The sequence below is a fragment of the Sesamum indicum genome, linkage group LG7, assembly GCF_000512975.1.
Source record: "Sesamum indicum cultivar Zhongzhi No. 13 linkage group LG7, S_indicum_v1.0, whole genome shotgun sequence".
Lineage (NCBI taxonomy): Eukaryota > Viridiplantae > Streptophyta > Magnoliopsida > Lamiales > Pedaliaceae > Sesamum > Sesamum indicum.
In genome coordinates, this window is record NC_026151.1 from 7,215,896 (window position 1) to 7,232,593 (window position 16,698).

The window sequence follows — 16,698 nt, forward strand, 5'->3', positions numbered from 1 at the left end:
AAGAGCGGTGTGCTGTTCATGCCCGGTGTTCCAGGTCCCATTCAGCGTCAGGACCTGGAGAAGGTCGCCAAGACATACGGCAAAGTCTTCCACTTCTGGCAGGTGGACAGAGGAGACAGTTTGCCACTCGGAATACCACAAGTGATGATGGCGATGACCAGAGACGGCCAGCTCTATGAGAATCTTTCTCAAGGTAGACATATTTTCATAAAAAAAATTACCCTTTTCTCCATTCTTGTTTCTGAAAAAATGTGAGAACCGTCTCCAATGCAACTGTTTGTGATTTAGATGTTGAGAAGCGCTATAACATTTCATTCGCGAAGGAGAGGGAGAATCGGGCATACATGACGGGCCCGGCACACGGGATACACCCGATGGCGAACGGGGGCGGGCAAGGGCTGCAGACGGTGCTGAGAGAGGTGGAGTGCAAGCCAGTGGGAGTGGATCACTCGGCTGCTAGAGTATTTGTTTGAAGCGTCGTTTGGCGGCAGGCAGTTCACACAGAGCAAATTAATCTATATTTTGTGGAAGTGGAGTCCTGCAGAAAATGTGACTTAGTACATTATCTGGTTTTTTGTGGCGTGCTGTATCTACAAGGGGTTTGATGTGTGTGTTTGTATATATAAAATGCTCCAGAAGTGTCTTTTTATGTCTAAATTAAAAATTACCCGTGCGTATTAGACACAAGGAATAAATTGATTTTTGTTTCGGAAAAATATGTATGGTTTTTGTGAACACGTTCAGATTTTGGTAGATGTGGGATCTCAATCCTCGGCAGCCTGGCAAGGAGTGGACGAGGGTGAGCGTGATTTAACTTATACTAGCCAAAAAGGGTCGGCCATTTTTCAATCCCAATTTACTCTTTGGTATGTCTGGTGGGGTCAGGAAAAAAGTAGTCAATGAAAAAACAATAGTTTGAAATTTAATTTTGCAATTAATTAAAAATAGGTATCTATGTTCGTTAGAAAAGATTTTATAAAGGGAGATTATTTTCTGAAAAGATTTTGATACCAAATGAAATAGAAATGATTTGAATAAAATAATTCATTCGTGTAAAGGACAAGTTTTGATGAGCTGAGTCTCCGGGGGGATGTCAGGTTGCTGATTGTAAAATTATGCATATATCACTAACAAGTGCATTACTTAATGAGAGTATATAATCATTAAATAAGTAGTATATAATTATTAAACAGTATATAAATATTCAGAAATAATTATTGAAGTTATGATTAATTTGTAATTATTTAGATAATGGAGAATCAAGTAATGGATTATGTAAAAAATAATTATTAAAAATATGCACAATAGTTTGCAAAAATATTGAAACAAAGTTGCAAGTTAATTTGATAAAGATATTTACAACATTGTTTTAATTAGGCTTCAGCTAAAATTAAATTAAGTTATCGTATCTAGATCAAATATTAAAGAGAAACATATAGAAGAATTCATAGAAAGTTGGGTGTAAACGGTCTGTCACTTCAATATTGGATCTTGCTCCTCCACTTGTATTCTTATTTTCTTGGTCGTGTTTTCTAGAATTCTTCATTCTAAAGATTGTTTTTCCTCACATACCATTAAAGTCTTTTATTTCCTTCTTAATTCTATACCCACCAAACTTTTCAAAATATTTACAAGGAAATAAGATGCATAAAAATCATCAAATTAGGAAATTTGCCCATCGCATACCTAATAACTCGTGGTGACGAGTTATAGTCTGTTTTTGTCTTGCCACGGCCTCACGGTTATCATGGCAGCGCTATTTTTTTCACACTTTAACCATTTTCTTGCAACTTTCTTCCTTTTTATAAAAACATTAAGTCACAAAATATATTAAAAAAATAAGTATCACATCACAAGAATATAAGGACAACAACTGAAAAATATATTATATAATTTGCCCTAATTAGTTCACGTGCGAGTACTTTTGTTTTTCTATGTACATCGATGTTTATTCAATTAATAATGATTCATCATTTTTACTTTTTTGTAAAAAAAAAAATGGAATGCAATTTGATTTCCTCACTGTAAGCATACCAAATAAATTATTATATGAATTTCATTTGGAAGGTGTCAGTTATAGTCTTTTAATATTTAAATTAAGTAGATCACAAGAAAAATAAGATAAAAGGTCATAAGAATATCGGAATAGTAAAAGTTATATATGATATATAAACGGACATTTTATATACTTTTTAAAATATATAATGTTATGTAAATTATAAATATTTAAAAAAAGTAAATAAAAATAGTGAGTCTGTACAATCTTGAATCAAATAAAAAAAATCAGACTTTTCTCAAATTTACATACTTCATAAGAGATACCCCGTGTTAGCTCAAGAGTGCAGTTTGACATTTATTGAAAATTTAAGAAAGCTGGTTTTAATTTTTAAAGTAGACAAAATGTTGCAGTGAATTAAAAGACAATAAAAAACTTGATACTCTACTCCCGACAAAAAATCAAGGAAAAATTGCAATTTTCATCATGAAAAATTCAGGTGGATGGCAATCTTTATCATGTACGAATTGATTTCTTAATTTAATTTTATAATTTTAGTCTTATTTGATCAGAAAGCCCTAAATTTAAAAGTTATGTACTCAACACATGTGTTTCTTTGGTAAAAAAAGACCAAAATCATTAATTTTTAAAATTATAAAATTAAATTTTGAAAATCAATTCGTACACGACCAAAATTGCCAACCCCTCGCCCGCCCCGGCCAGCCAAGTTGCCCTCCACTAGGCGTTGGGCAACGGGTCGTCCCCCCTCTCTGCTGGGGGCGGCGGAGGTGAACCAGGAAGAGGGTGGGTGGTTGGAGGGTAGGGATTTTTTCTTTTTAAAATTTATATTAATTAATAAATAATTTGTATGTAGTTATATATAATTATACTATGAAGAATGTCCAATGTACTTATTAGCTACATCAAACAATGACATGGCTCATTTCGCCAAACAAATAAATAATTAATTGGCACATCATCATTTTTTTTGTTCAATTGGTTGGATTATTTACACCAAAACTCTAAATTGAACCTAATTAAAGCATTTTTTAAGTATTGTGTACAAAGTATGATAATTGTCATAGTTAGCGGACTAAAATTGAAAGAAAGCCAAGTTAATGGACCAATTTTTTTCCTAAACAATATTATTAATTTGTTTTCTCTATGCAGAGTCAAAAATAGGGAAATTTTCAGCAAAAAATACGAGTTTTTTTAATCTATTTGTTCAGTACCACCGGCAGCATACCCTATGCCAGGGGCATATTTATGTTCGTTGCTTGAAAATTATACTTTTAGGGATTTAATTTTTTAAAGTTATTCATTTATTTCTCTAAGATGACTAAAAAGCATGTGCATTTTAAATCAAAACACACGCCAAATCTCATGCTAGGGGCATGTTTATTTGTGGAGCTTGAAAATATATATGTTTAAGGCTCTAATTATTTTAATTATAAACGTTTATTAATTTATTTTGTCTATAAAAAGAGTAAAGATAGTAGAATTTTCTACAATAAATACGAATTGTTTAGGAAAAAATTACAATTTTCGACCTGTAACTTAAAAAGGTATCAATTTTGATCTTGCACGAATTAAATTTTTTAATTTAATCCGGTAATTTTGACAATTTTGATCCAATCTGACCAAAAACTTCCAATGGTAAAGATCATGTGCCTGCCACGTGCGTTTTTCAGCTAAAAGTGATTAAAATCATCAAAATTTTAAAATTACAACACCAAATTACAAAAATTAATTAATATAAGACCAAGATTGCTCCCTAAGTGACTAGATGAAAATTGAAAATTTTCCAAAAATTAAAGAAAACTAAGACCTATCCTATAAAATTCGACCCAATATATGAATTGATCTCTAGTTTAATTGATCTAAGCTAAATTGAATTAAATTAATATTTATTCATTGAGTTAAGTAGTTTTTATTTAAAATTCTTTTTTTTTTAAATAAAATTTGAAATTTTAAATCATTCCTTTTATGAATCATAACTTGAAACTTGAGGACAACGAATTAAATTAAAAAAATGAGAAATTAGTTATTACGATATATCAAATATACTACTTTTCGCCTTTCATTTTAAGGGAACAACTTATCATGTGGAACTAAAATATTTATTTATTTAAAATTTGTATTTATTTTGCTCTACTTTTGGAATAGTTATTTTTTTATTATTAAATGTTCACACGTCGGAATTAATTTATTTATTTTTTGGTGGATAGTAATTCACAACAAAAGATTTCCCCCATTCCCATGGATTTTTTCGACGGATTTTGTATAAAACCGTTGCAAAACTGATTTGCCATGAAAAGTTATAGTGGAAAGTTTTCCATAGCTATAAATAGTAATGCTATAGTGCAACAGTTGGCTTGATCTAAGTAACAGGGGCAACAAGATAGTTTGTTTTGACTGCTAAAATGCCCAGAGAGGATGGAAGATCAACTGGAGACGTATAAATAGCTGAACGAAAGACATATGGTCACGTTGATTTGCTCGACGTTGTTGATCAGTTAGATACCGTAATGGTGATCTCCTCCCCCGACTCTCCACTTTGATAACGGAGGTGTTTCTGAATTCATCCAAGTATTCGACATGAAGGCATGCCTGTCACCCTTAATCACATCAGCAGAGGCATATGATTCGAGCTCGTCTTTCTCTTCTGGAGTCAAGTTCACAAACAATGCTCCTATATTCTGGTCTAGATTCTCGATCTTCGTGGTACCAGGTATGGGGCAAACATCGTCTCCTTGAGCAAGGACCCAACTTAATGCTAGTTGTGCAGGACTGCATCCCTTTCTTGTTGCCATTTCACATATGCATTCGTATATTTTCTTGTTCTGCTCAAGGTTTTCCGGCTTAAATCTTGGGAACCTCTATGAAAAATCAAAAAGTATATCAGAACGAAGCGAAATATGCTTAAAATCCAGTGCGCAATATCCTTGCCTGGTTAAATGCCGCAAGCCCCCATGTGAAAGTAATAATAGAGAAAAAACCCTCTTAAAGAAAGGAGAAAGCAACAGAAGTTTCTGAACTTTTAAAAAAGAAGCTTATTGTCTCCCTCGTGTAGGAGCCTCGTTGCCCTTTCTTAAAAGTTTACGGTCGTACTGCTATTCTGTGCCTTTAGCGTCTTCACCAGCTATGTAAATTGCAATCAAAACCATAGCAAATGACAAAAGGAAAATGTATGCCAACATTCAAGAAGCTGGAACCAATAGAATTCTCCACTCTACTACTTAGCATGAGTGTAGCTAATATATGACTTCTATTGTAACTAAACAGAAAAAGACTAAGCTCGACTCATTGGGGTTTCTTTCCAAATTATCAGAACTGGCATTGGCATATTGGAGGTCCACTTGTTCATTTCGATGTTTCAGTATAAGAACTGAAATAATGAACGATAGTGGTACGAACACGATATCATGAACCAGTTATATTATTTTTTGGATGATCATAAATGAATGTGAATATGTATAAGTGAACAGATCAGACTCTATAGATGTGCTATCACTGAGTTGCAAGCGAGCCAGACTTAGTGGTCATCGCATATCCAGTGCCAATTTATGTCCAATAATGTTGCACTATTTATCTTTTACAGACACACGAAAGTAACATCTGATGTTCTGGAAAAGTGCAGACAAGCTGAAACTACGCAATTTTGAGTTCCTAACAATTCAAAATTGTTACCACATTTAACTACAATATAATTGCGTTCAAAGAATCCTTCGGAAGCGACTACTATAGTCCAGTGAATATTTGAACCCCATATCATAGAATATAACGCTAACACAAACGGAAAACATGATGAAACTGATAATACTAATCAAGCATGTGGTTAGTGTCAAGAGCAACAACCTTGCGAAAGTCGCTGTCAGACAAATTCTGAATGAAGCTGGGACCTGCTGCAAGGAAACCACGTCCGAGGGGACTGTATGGTACAATTCCTATCCCGAGCTCTCTGGATGATACTACACTAATAAGAACATTGTTCCTTTATTTTCTAACAGTGACAAATGAAGAACAGAATGCACCTGCAAGTAGGAACTATTTCTTCTTCCAAGTCTCTTGACCACAAGGACCACTCGGTTTCCACAGCCGTCAATGGGTAAATAGCATGAGCCCTTCTGATCGTTGAAGCAGACGCCTCCGACAAGCCTACGTGTTTGATTTTCCCTTCTTCAACCAGTTTCTTGAGCTGTCCCATCTTCCAGAAGGAAGCAATACATCATGACTTAAGGAAGCACGATCAAAGCACATTTTTCAAAATATTCTACAAGATGTTTAGAAGCTTTCAAGAAGTAACAAATAGTTTGTTAATATTTTTTAAAGAAATCGTGTCTATAACATCAAGAAATAAGACGTTAGGAGCTTATAATTAAACTCTTAAAGAGAACTTAATGTTAAGATCTTAATAAGATGTTAGCAGTGCATTTTATTCATACACTTATAAACGTATTTTGAACTAAAAATGTAATATGTTATAAGCTCTAAAAATATTTTATAAGATGTATAAATTTATAAGATCTTAAGTTCAGCGAAGCACCCTCTTAGCCGTAAGTGATAACCAAATGACCTAAAGTATTAGAAACACAAAGAACACCAAGATTTCGGTGAAAGACATACAGTAATTTCGATAGGCACTTGAGTATCAATCCGATGAACGTAATAGAGATCGATGCAGTCAGTGTCCAGACGCTTCAAGCTGGCCTCACAAGCAAACTTCACATACTCGGGGTCGCCCCGAATATCCAGTGCATCGTCCTTCAAACGTACACCAAACTTGGTAGCTAACTGCACTTTTTCCCTCATCCCTCCTTTGAAAGCCTACATCAAATGCTGAAGTTAATTTCTGATACTGTGCATGAAGTTATCCATCTATATTTATTCTAGGTTTAAATATATTTTTCCTGTAATATGGTATTTTGGTATTTTTTATCCTTTATCTTTCTAAAATTAGAAAAGAGTTCTGTAACTTTGCGATATTTCGCAATTTGGGTTTTTTCGGTGCCGAAGTTTGCAAAAGTCGTCGGAATAAATCATATGCGCCTCACGCGGTTCATTTAAATTGAGGGCTTTTGCTCCAATTCATGTTTATTCCGGCAACTTTCGTAAAATCCGACATGGAAAAGACCAGAAAATATTGTGAAATGTAAAAAAATTAATATGACTTTTTTACAACCTCTAGAAAGATAAATGATAAAAATGCCAAAATTACGAGGGGCACATGATATATTCTGACAACTTTTGTAAAATCAGGTACTGGAAGGACCAAAATCGCGAAATATTAAAAAGTTATAAGACTATTTTGCAACCTTAAAAAGATAAAGGATAAAAATGTGAAAGTGCTAAAATTACAGAATCAAAAATATATTTAAGCCATTATTCTATTACAAAGACACAATTTTTCCTTGAATTTTTCTCTGGATCATAATATCCTTCTAATATTACAACTATTTTTAAGGATAAAGAGTTGTTATTATTATTATTATTATTATTATTATTATTATTATTATTATTATTAATTTTAAAATATTAATCATCTTAAATTTTTAATCAATTTTAAAATTATTAAATATCTAATGTATTTTGTTGATACATTTTGTGATACATGTATATGGATAATGTTTTTTATGCTTATAAATTATATATGCTAAACATTTATTACGCATATGGACATTAATTAGTTTCTTTTGCTTGAATTCAATTAAAAAAAATTATATTCAGTTTAGTTAATGTAAAATATAATTTTAGAATTAAAATTATTTTTGAGATTATAAATCAAAGTATCAAAATGATTAGTCGTATTACTTTAAATGACTTAACTTGAATAAATAAATGATATGATTGACTTTCTATTATTGATTGGATAAAACAAAAACATTATAAAAATATAATTAATGTAAATATGTTATGATATAGTTGTATATAATAAAGTAATCCAATAAAAAAAGGGGGTACATCTTTTGTTTTTTTAATTATTTTTGTCATTATTTTTCGAAAAAATCTTTGAGCTTGTTCGAACTCGATTTGTTAAATTTAACAGACTAAACTTGAACAAAACTTTTTATTTGATAAATTTTTTAACTGGATCCGAACTTGATTCGATTAGTATATACTTAAAATTTGCAAATTACTCAAGTTCAATTGAATTTTGATCCCATTATAGCTCATTTAAGCTCGACTAGATCAATAATCAAATAAAAGTCGAATATAATTTTTAAAGTTCCATAATAATCAAATAAGTTTGAACAATAATGTGTTCGGATCGACTCGAATTATTTACAGTCCTAGTTGCAATTAGATCCAACAAAATTTAATAAATATAATTAGTCCTTTAACTTAAGAGCTAATTACACTCCAGTCCCATGAGGTTTGGAATAATGATTCTCTGTGGTTTGAAAAATTACATCTTGTACCTTAAAGTTTGCTTTCATATAACAAATAAGTCCCTCTCGTAGTTTAATTATCTGAATTTGTTGATATTAACAAAATATCGGACAAAAATCTATATTTATCTTCGAAGTTAAATAAATCTTTGTATGATCAAATACCCTTATATCTCTTCACACGTTAACGCATGTATGAAGTTATACTTTCACCGTTATAAGAGTAGTTTAGCCAGAAAAAATTATTTGACCTACAATAAGTTAATAATAAGTCAATTGAGGTTAAATATCAATTTTCATTCAATTTTTTTGTTTAATAACAATAAGTTTATTAAATTTTGACTAATGGGAGAACCTATTTATTATACGGATATAAATTTTAAAAACACTAAATATAATCTTTAAAATTATAAAAAATTTACGTATAATTATATCAAATTTCATAAGAAATTATTACAATATATTCCCGATCCCAAAGAAGAGATGTAGCAAGATATAAAAGACAACCAAAAAGGGGAAGTGAAGCGGCAACTCACTTTGCCCAGAAGTATCTCGTTGGTGTGGGGACCGTAGAAATCTGAAGTGTCAAAGAAGGTGACCCCAGAATCGACAGCGTGGTGAAGTAGCTTAATCATCTCGAAGTCGGGCTTGGGCGGGCCGTATGTCGCCGACATCCCCACGCAGCCCAGCCCGATTTTCGACACCTCCAGTCCTAGCATCCCAAGCTTCAGCCTCGGCAGGTCCACCGCCACCGTAGCCGCCATCGCCATCGCTGTTGCCGCCATCCCTTCTGTTCCCGGCCGAGTTTGATTCCCCCCTGTGCTCTATACATCTTGGTCCAAGGCGCAGCTTTATAGGGACGGAAATTCAACATGATATCATGCATTATGCAGATGTTGATAGGGTGTTCTTGCCTATGGCGGCGATGACGATAGGCTGGATGCCCGACAGCCGAGACTACTTCTAGAAATTATTTAAATTGCGACACATGCGATCACTCTGTTTGGATTCATATTTTTGTATTTTTCGACATAAAATAAAACATATTTAATATTTATTTTTATGTTTTCACACCTTATCTGGATATTTTTTTATGTTTCAACTTTCTGTATATATAATATATATATATATATAATATAAAAGAGACATAATTTGATAATAAAAAATAATTTTTGCCTTTTAAAAATACAACATTAAATATATAATATTTATATATAAAAATATATATAAAAGAGATATAATTTGAAAAATAAAAAGTAATTTTTGTCTCCTGAATTCCAAAACTTAAACCTACACAACTTATTTTAAAATATTTTAAACTACCTCAAAACACAAATTCAAATATACCACTTATCTTCAACACACACTTACTTATTTCTATCTTTCTCTCTATCTTCAAATCGCAAAACAAAACACTCAAAACACAAATCCAAATATTACGAATAGTATTTTCTTTCTGTTCTCCAAATATTACGAATAGTATTCTCTTTCTGTTCTCCGTTCTGAGTGGATTGATTATTATTATTATTATTATTATTATTTTTTTTATAGGTATTCTCTTTCTGTTCTCCGTTCTGAGTGGATTGATTATTATTATTATTATTATTTTAATTATTTTTAGAGGATGGGTTGATTATTTAAAAATTGTGAATACTAATAATAAGGGTACATTATTTGGAGTATGGCATGGTTATGGATATTTTTCAGTGATAGGAGAAATTATGTATATGCATTCAAATGAAAAATAATTATCTAATTTCATTTGAATTATCTAACTTTCTAGATGTTGAGGTGAAAATTAGCACTTCACCTTATAAATATATAATTTTTTAGGATTGGTAAAATAATAATTTATAGGGCATACTCCATAAAAAAAATATTATAAAAAGCTTTTAAAAAATGCATAAAATTATAATTTATAATTCGAGCTTTTAGGTAGTTTGTCACAAAATTAAATGAAAACCTAAAAAATGCTAATTAAATAGGCTTGTTGTTAAACAAACGTTAAAATTATGAGTATATGTAATTTATCAAACGATGAGATATTTTTAATTATATCAAATCTCAATGGAGGTGATTTTAATTTACCATAATAGTCATCATCATCATCATCATTATTATTGTTATTATTATTATTATTATTATTATTATTATTATTATTATTATTATTATAGTACGGATAAATAATATTGACACTCTCTGACATAATGTGTGTCACGCTCCAAAAGTAAGACCTTTACTTTAGGCCCTACTATTGGAACACGACCTAAATGAAACCATACCTAGGTCTGCTAGGCCTCGGTTTGTTCAAGATAACATTTGTATTTAGAGGAGGAAATACAAAATACGTAAGCAAAAATTTAGTGAGGTCATAACTAGGTGTATGTCAAAAAAATATATAGTCATAGCAGAAAATTTAATAAAAATAGTTGAACACATCACATTGAATGCCAACAACAACGATCAAGCCTTTGAAGATCATATCATACAAGAACTGAATCACATGATCACCACCTTATATCTCCAGAAAGACCGTTTACTACCTTATTTTCCATGCAGGGAGCGACCTAACCACTGCATGAAACTGGCCGTTCCTAAGTATATGGTGGCCCCAATCATACACAGATAACCTCTAGGTTGCCCATGGAAGGACACCAAGTAGGAATAGAATAATGAAACCTCTACTGACAGCCTAATGCAACCACAACATACTCTACAAACCGTCCAATCCCTGTCCCATTGATTGCTTTGCGAGAACCACTTGACCAAATTCATAAACCCAATCGAACAATCATATGAAAAATAGATCATCTAAAGATCGGATGCATAGTAAATATTACAACAAACTGAACAATATCAAGATATAAAAATGGGACCTCTTTGATACATAAGAATTCCAGAAATAGCTTCCTACGGAAGTTCATAACAAATACCAAAATTCCACATAATCAATATAATAATCATGTTGTAAACTTAGCTCGATAGAGTTTCGAAGGATATTAAAATTCAAATAGATAACCCAATATTATATTCATCTTTGTTTACCAATGCACACTTTCAAGAAATATTTTACTCAAATTTGTCGCAAGAAAGACCACTTTTAGTACTTATATGTACTCATACATGATACACACATATTCCTCCAATTTTGCATAGCCAATATAATTTAAAATGACAATCATCATAAGCTCCGTGTTGCTAGTCCATGTTCATGTCGATGTAATTCGAATTAGTTATTAATTAATAGATTAATTAAAGGAAGCCATCAATTTTCTATTATTATAGCATTTAATTAAATACCTCCAGATCTAATTAAGTATCTGTTTAATATATTCAATTAAATTGAATAAATCAATTATAAGACCAACTAAATTTTAAATTCAGTAATTTAATTTAATTGACTATAACATCCTTAGTTGAAGTAGAAGATTTAACCAATCATTAATATATAAATCATAAATTTATTAAATTTCTTGATTAAACATTACATCAGGTAGAAATTATATTTAATAAATTCACTAGTCAAATAACATAACATATAAATTAATCAATCAAATAACATAATATATAAATTAATTAATATTTTAAAAAGCAAAGACGTCAATTACCTTGATGTGTATAAAAATGGGTTGACCTAAAGAGGTTAAAGCAGCCCAAAAAGAATAAAGAAATGCAAGGCCGATGGTACCCCTCAAGGGGCCCAGTTCAGGAGAAGGCCCATAAGGCCTAAGAGTCACCCAAAAATAGATTGGCCAAAAGAAATTCAACCAGTTCAAATCCAAGAGGACCCTGATCTAAGAAGGTATCACAGACTCACAAGAAGACTTAGAGACCTGAAGTCCTCCAACCAAAATCAAAGGTTCTCCACATGCTGCCCATGGGGGATCTAGGGGGATTCAACATTATCCAACAATTCTGAGATCATGCTCCTCTATATTTTATACTTTCTCCAACAACTTTATAGTTGCTTATAAATAGAGAGCTCTTTCAGTGGGAGGACATGATCAGAAAGAGACGATCAAACGGACTCGTTCACACGTTCATATGTTTTGATATATGTTTTACACTTTGAGCCTACCTAATACAATTTTTTCACCTTTTTGCTACCATATTAGTTTAAATGAGCATTGTAATTTCGTATTTAGATAGAGCTTTGATTCTGCATCAATCTCTCTTTTATAACAAAATCGAGCAATAACACTCATTTCTTAACTCATTTAACCGTTTTTACCTCTTACAACACGGTAATATGCATACATATATTGAAAGCACCAATATTAAAATTGCTAAAGTATGATCTCTTATACTACTAATTAAGTTATTTGTCGGTATTACTTACCTTGCTGAGGTAGGACGCGAAGAGAGCCATAGCTCTAGAACGAGGCAGGTTATCCACGCAACTCCTATCTAGCAGAGTATGAACACACACCCCCTCCCCCAAGGAAATCCGTTGCCAGGTTGTTCTCACCCTCGTCCAATAACCTTCTGTCAAAGCCCAATTGGGGATGTATTTCCACTTTGTCGCTCTTCACCAGGGAAAGGAGTTCATGCTCGAGTAACAGGATGTGGAGCCAGAGGCATTTGGAAACCAGATTGACCCTTAGCCCACTTGAGAGGAGAGAGCAGCGAATCAGTAGTGAGTTTCCCTTGGGATCGCCAGCTGTAGTAGAGCTTGCTGGGGTAGAAGAAAGACTCTTCAATAGGGTGTGATCCGGCTCGTTTGTGCGATCACGTCCTGCGACCGTGATCTTCCCACGTCACCTCCTCGAATCTCATAACCTGAGGATAAGACAAAAAAGCTAGTCGGTTTCGTCCCGACGATGGTACTCCGATGCCTAAGTCAGTTGAGGTCGAAGGAAAAGTTGGCGATCTATATTTGTGAATAACATGGTAGAATATGAAGTACCTTTCCCTTCTGCAGACAGGAGTATTTATAGGGGAGATCCTGGGTTCCACCACTTGACATGTGTTGCTTCTATGTCATTCATGCAATGACTAAACATCTTCTCAGAGTGACACCTATCCGGGTCAATAGGCTGGTCGGACCCGAGAGTAATCCTGACCCGTTTAACATGGCTTTTAACCCATAAGCGACCACCTTTGCAACCTTACTAATTTGCGACCAACATCTGAGGACCACGCGACCTTATTATATAATTTTGCGACCTCAATATTTCAGTGAAATCCCCATCAAGGTGCGCGTGGCAGAGGAGTCGGTAGCTGGATCTCTTTCCCCCTACTTCCCATTGGTAGCCCGATCTTGCCACAGCTTTTGAAACATTTTAGTTGCCAACATAGGTACACACAACAAAATAAACTTATACTCTCTATCATTAAAAATCTCTTCTAGACAAAAACTGGGTGGGCCGCAAGGGCTATACAAGCAGCAGGGATCATCTCGGCCTCTTTAGGGCCCATGCTGTAATGACGGAGGATAGCAGAATAGGCGAATTTCTGGTGGTCATAGGGACAAGCATTTAGACGGGCCAACAGGTTTTGAAAAGCAGCAGATTTATTCCTAGTAGAGTATTTGGGTCCCTTGGAGAATTTAGTTATCCAGATAGGGAGAATTTCCAGCACAAGGGAAAATAAATAAAAAAATTAATGGTGCTTCCATTTTTTTATAGTGTTAGAATAGGTAATAAAAATTACCGATTAGATTGGTTGTTTGTAGCCTATATAGCAATTTCTTTTCATTGTAATGTTGAGTAAAATGAATAAAGGTTCATATATGGCCATCTTTGTTAAATTACTTTATAAAATGTTATAATTGCATGTCATGGAGAAAGCCCTCGTCAACAACCAATAATGAAGTTAGGTTGCACATATGAGATCGACTTTTAAGACTTGGTCTGAAATATTCCAAGTTTAGAACTCCAAAAAAAAACTTCGAGGGTTTTATTGAGATTTGTACTAACGAATATGATGAATGTCACGTTTTATGGACAACTGACATGTGATGTCTATATATTATTAGTGGATGGATGATAAAGAAATATCAAGTCGACTGAACTGACTCGCGAGGACTTGTCACATAAAAGTCCAAGTAGCATGATCGATATGACTTGAACTCCTCAATTATGATAGTACGATAATTAGACTCAAATCTTGAGGATCCACAATAGACTACTGCATTGTATTTTGATCTTGACAAAAGATGATTGTGTTTCTACGTGGTCGCTATAAGTTATATTCCGCTGTAGTCGAATCATTTCAAGTGGCTAGTAAATTTCAAAATAGGATCCGTCCCGATTATTTATTTTATCATTAACCATTATTTTCAAACATCATAAATACTAGCATCTCTAATGCCTAAGATAGTCCTCTAAATAAAGAAATTGTTTTTATCTTAGCCCATATGATATAGTATTACGTCCTGATTCTCGAAAGAGGTAAACAACTAATATTTCAATCGTGGATCACGTGTCTTCACCCCCGCAAGATCTAGTTATAAAGAAAAGAAAACATCCGCTTTCAGAAAAAAAGAAAAATAACATCCTAGTTTATTTTTTATTAATTTCCCCACAAATCTCTTTTCCCTTCATGACCAAACATCTTATTACAGTTTGTTGAAATGCAACTCTTCTGGAATCGTATCACCCAAAAATGGCCAAGTCCACCACTCTTTGCCCTTGTCCTCCAACCCTCCGCAAACAAACCCTGACGCTTCCCTGCACACTACACACGTGTAAGCAACCAAGAAAATCAGCTCCTCACTCTGCTGCAATCCGGGCAGCTCAGGACAACAGCGGGAGCCCTCCAAGACTAATAGACATCATACGAATCATGCCCGAAACGTCCAAAGATTACTTCAAGAAACCATCGCGGAGGGTTCTGTTCGGAGGCATATCCTTACTCGGCGGGTTTTATATTGCGCAAACAGTGTCTCTTTCGTTTGGAGCTTTGGGCGTAAATGATGTGATTTCTGCAGTTCTTTGTGTGCTGATGACTGAATACGCTACAAGGTTTTACTACACCCGGCAGAAGGTCTCTTTTCCTGCTGCACTTCTCAACATTTTCAAGCTAGGATTTACGTATGGCCTCTTTCTAGATGCGTTTAAACTTGCTAGTTAAGAGTTGGATCTACCCAATTTCTTACTGGGAATTTTCTACTTACTTTTTGGTCAATCTCTCTTTTCCACTGAAAAATTATACTTTTAATCCCACATGATAGAGAATAGTGTACTTTTAGCTCCACAATTTATAGACTTAGCACATTTAATTTCTTAAATTGAAAAATTGTAGTATTTGGGACAAAAAATGCCACAACTTTTTTCTTATAAGACCAAATATGCCATAGTTTTTAAAACTTATGAAATAAAAAATACTGAAACTTTTTATCGGAGACTAAATGTGCTAAATTGTGGGATAAAAAAGTGCAACGCTCTCGATTATGTGTTTGAAAAGTCCATTTTGTGAATTCAAAAGAGTGGGTTTTGCTTCGGATCAAAAAGGGGTTTGGCTGAGCTTTTTTAAAATATTTATATTAAATTATATATATATATATATATATCTTATAAGATGTTAAATTTTATGTTTGGGTCGATAAAATAAAATTATGGGACTTTACAAAATATTAGTAATGATAAATTTATAATTAATTTTAAAAATATTATTAAATTAAATTTTAGAAATAAATTATAAGGAGAAAGTAATTATCCCTTATTTTTATTTATAGCATCTAATTACTAAACTAAAGTTTTATTAAGAAAAGTGGAAAATATTTGGTAGGTAGAATTTGTAGTCATTTTTACTTAAATGATGAGATATATAAGATGCCACGTCTTGGTTTGGTTGTAACACAATGGCCAATGGGAATTAGTGAATACAAACTTCAAAATAATTAAATAGGCCAAGTTGTACCTATGGGGCTATGTGCTACCATTTGATAAACCAAAGGGATAACTAAATTTACATTTCTTAACTTGTCGTCTATTCAGATAAATTATATTTATTTATTACATAATTATATATATATATATATGTTTTTTTTTTAAAAGCGTCAACGTTATTATATAAATTATGCTCATTATTTAAAAAAATCAATATATATTTATAAAAAATGTCATCATTACACAAACAACTCTATGTTTTTTATTATTGCGGATGATTTCTGTAATTATGCAAATAATATGAGTGATTTGTGTGTAAACCATAGTTTAAAGAATATAAATGTAATTATACATAAGCAAAATACTGGAGGAAGTGTTTTTTGAGGTAAGAGCGATGAACTATTATTAATTGAAATAAATCAACTACAAGTGCAATCATTCTTGTTATAGTATTATCTAACAAAGACAATTACAATAATTA

The 16,698-nt window shown here is 32.7% G+C and overlaps 3 protein-coding genes across 4 annotated transcripts in view; 2 read left to right on the plus strand and 1 right to left on the minus strand.

The window, feature by feature from the left end:
* LOC105166481 (oil body-associated protein 1A) overlaps positions 1-716 on the plus strand; it is a gene marked incomplete in the record, with an annotated part of 1,281 nt that extends 565 nt beyond the window's left edge. Inside the window, 2 exon segments of the mRNA XM_011085852.2 lie at positions 1-193; positions 289-716. Coding sequence (XP_011084154.1) covers positions 1-193; positions 289-473 — 378 coding nt within the window.
* LOC105166483 (auxin-induced protein PCNT115) lies at positions 4,288-9,464 on the minus strand. 2 transcript variants are annotated; one of them, XM_011085857.2, is made up of 5 exons: positions 8,922-9,464; positions 6,623-6,823; positions 6,031-6,194; positions 5,855-5,957; positions 4,288-4,875 (listed from the first exon to the last, which is right to left on the minus strand). In XM_011085857.2, the coding sequence occupies exons 1-5, from the start codon at positions 9,168-9,170 to the stop codon at positions 4,513-4,515; spliced, it is 1,080 nt and encodes a 359-aa protein (XP_011084159.1). In that variant the 5' UTR covers positions 9,171-9,464; the 3' UTR covers positions 4,288-4,512. The 2 variants fall into 2 exon arrangements, with proteins under 2 accessions (XP_011084159.1, XP_011084158.1); XM_011085856.2 differs by having other exon boundaries at positions 6,031-6,203.
* LOC105166517 (ycf20-like protein) lies at positions 14,793-15,650 on the plus strand. The gene has a single exon (XM_011085895.2). The coding sequence runs from the start codon at positions 14,992-14,994 to the stop codon at positions 15,457-15,459; it is 468 nt and encodes a 155-aa protein (XP_011084197.1). The 5' UTR covers positions 14,793-14,991; the 3' UTR covers positions 15,460-15,650.

Excerpts from the sequence above, each read along its gene's own strand:
- LOC105166517 (XM_011085895.2), top strand. The coding sequence starts at position 14,992 with ATGGCCAAGTCCACCACTCTTTGCCCTTGTCCTCCAACCCTCCGCAAA.
- LOC105166483 (XM_011085856.2), bottom strand. The coding sequence starts at position 9,170 with ATGGCGGCAACAGCGATGGCGATGGCGGCTACGGTGGCGGTGGACCTG. Across the intron at positions 6,204-6,622 it reads AAGTGCCTATCGAAATTACT|ATGGGACAGCTCAAGAAACT; the intron begins GTATGTCTTTCA and ends TCCTTCTGGAAG. Across the intron at positions 4,876-5,854 it reads CTGACAGCGACTTTCGCAAG|AGGTTCCCAAGATTTAAGCC; the intron begins GTTGTTGCTCTT and ends GATTTTTCATAG.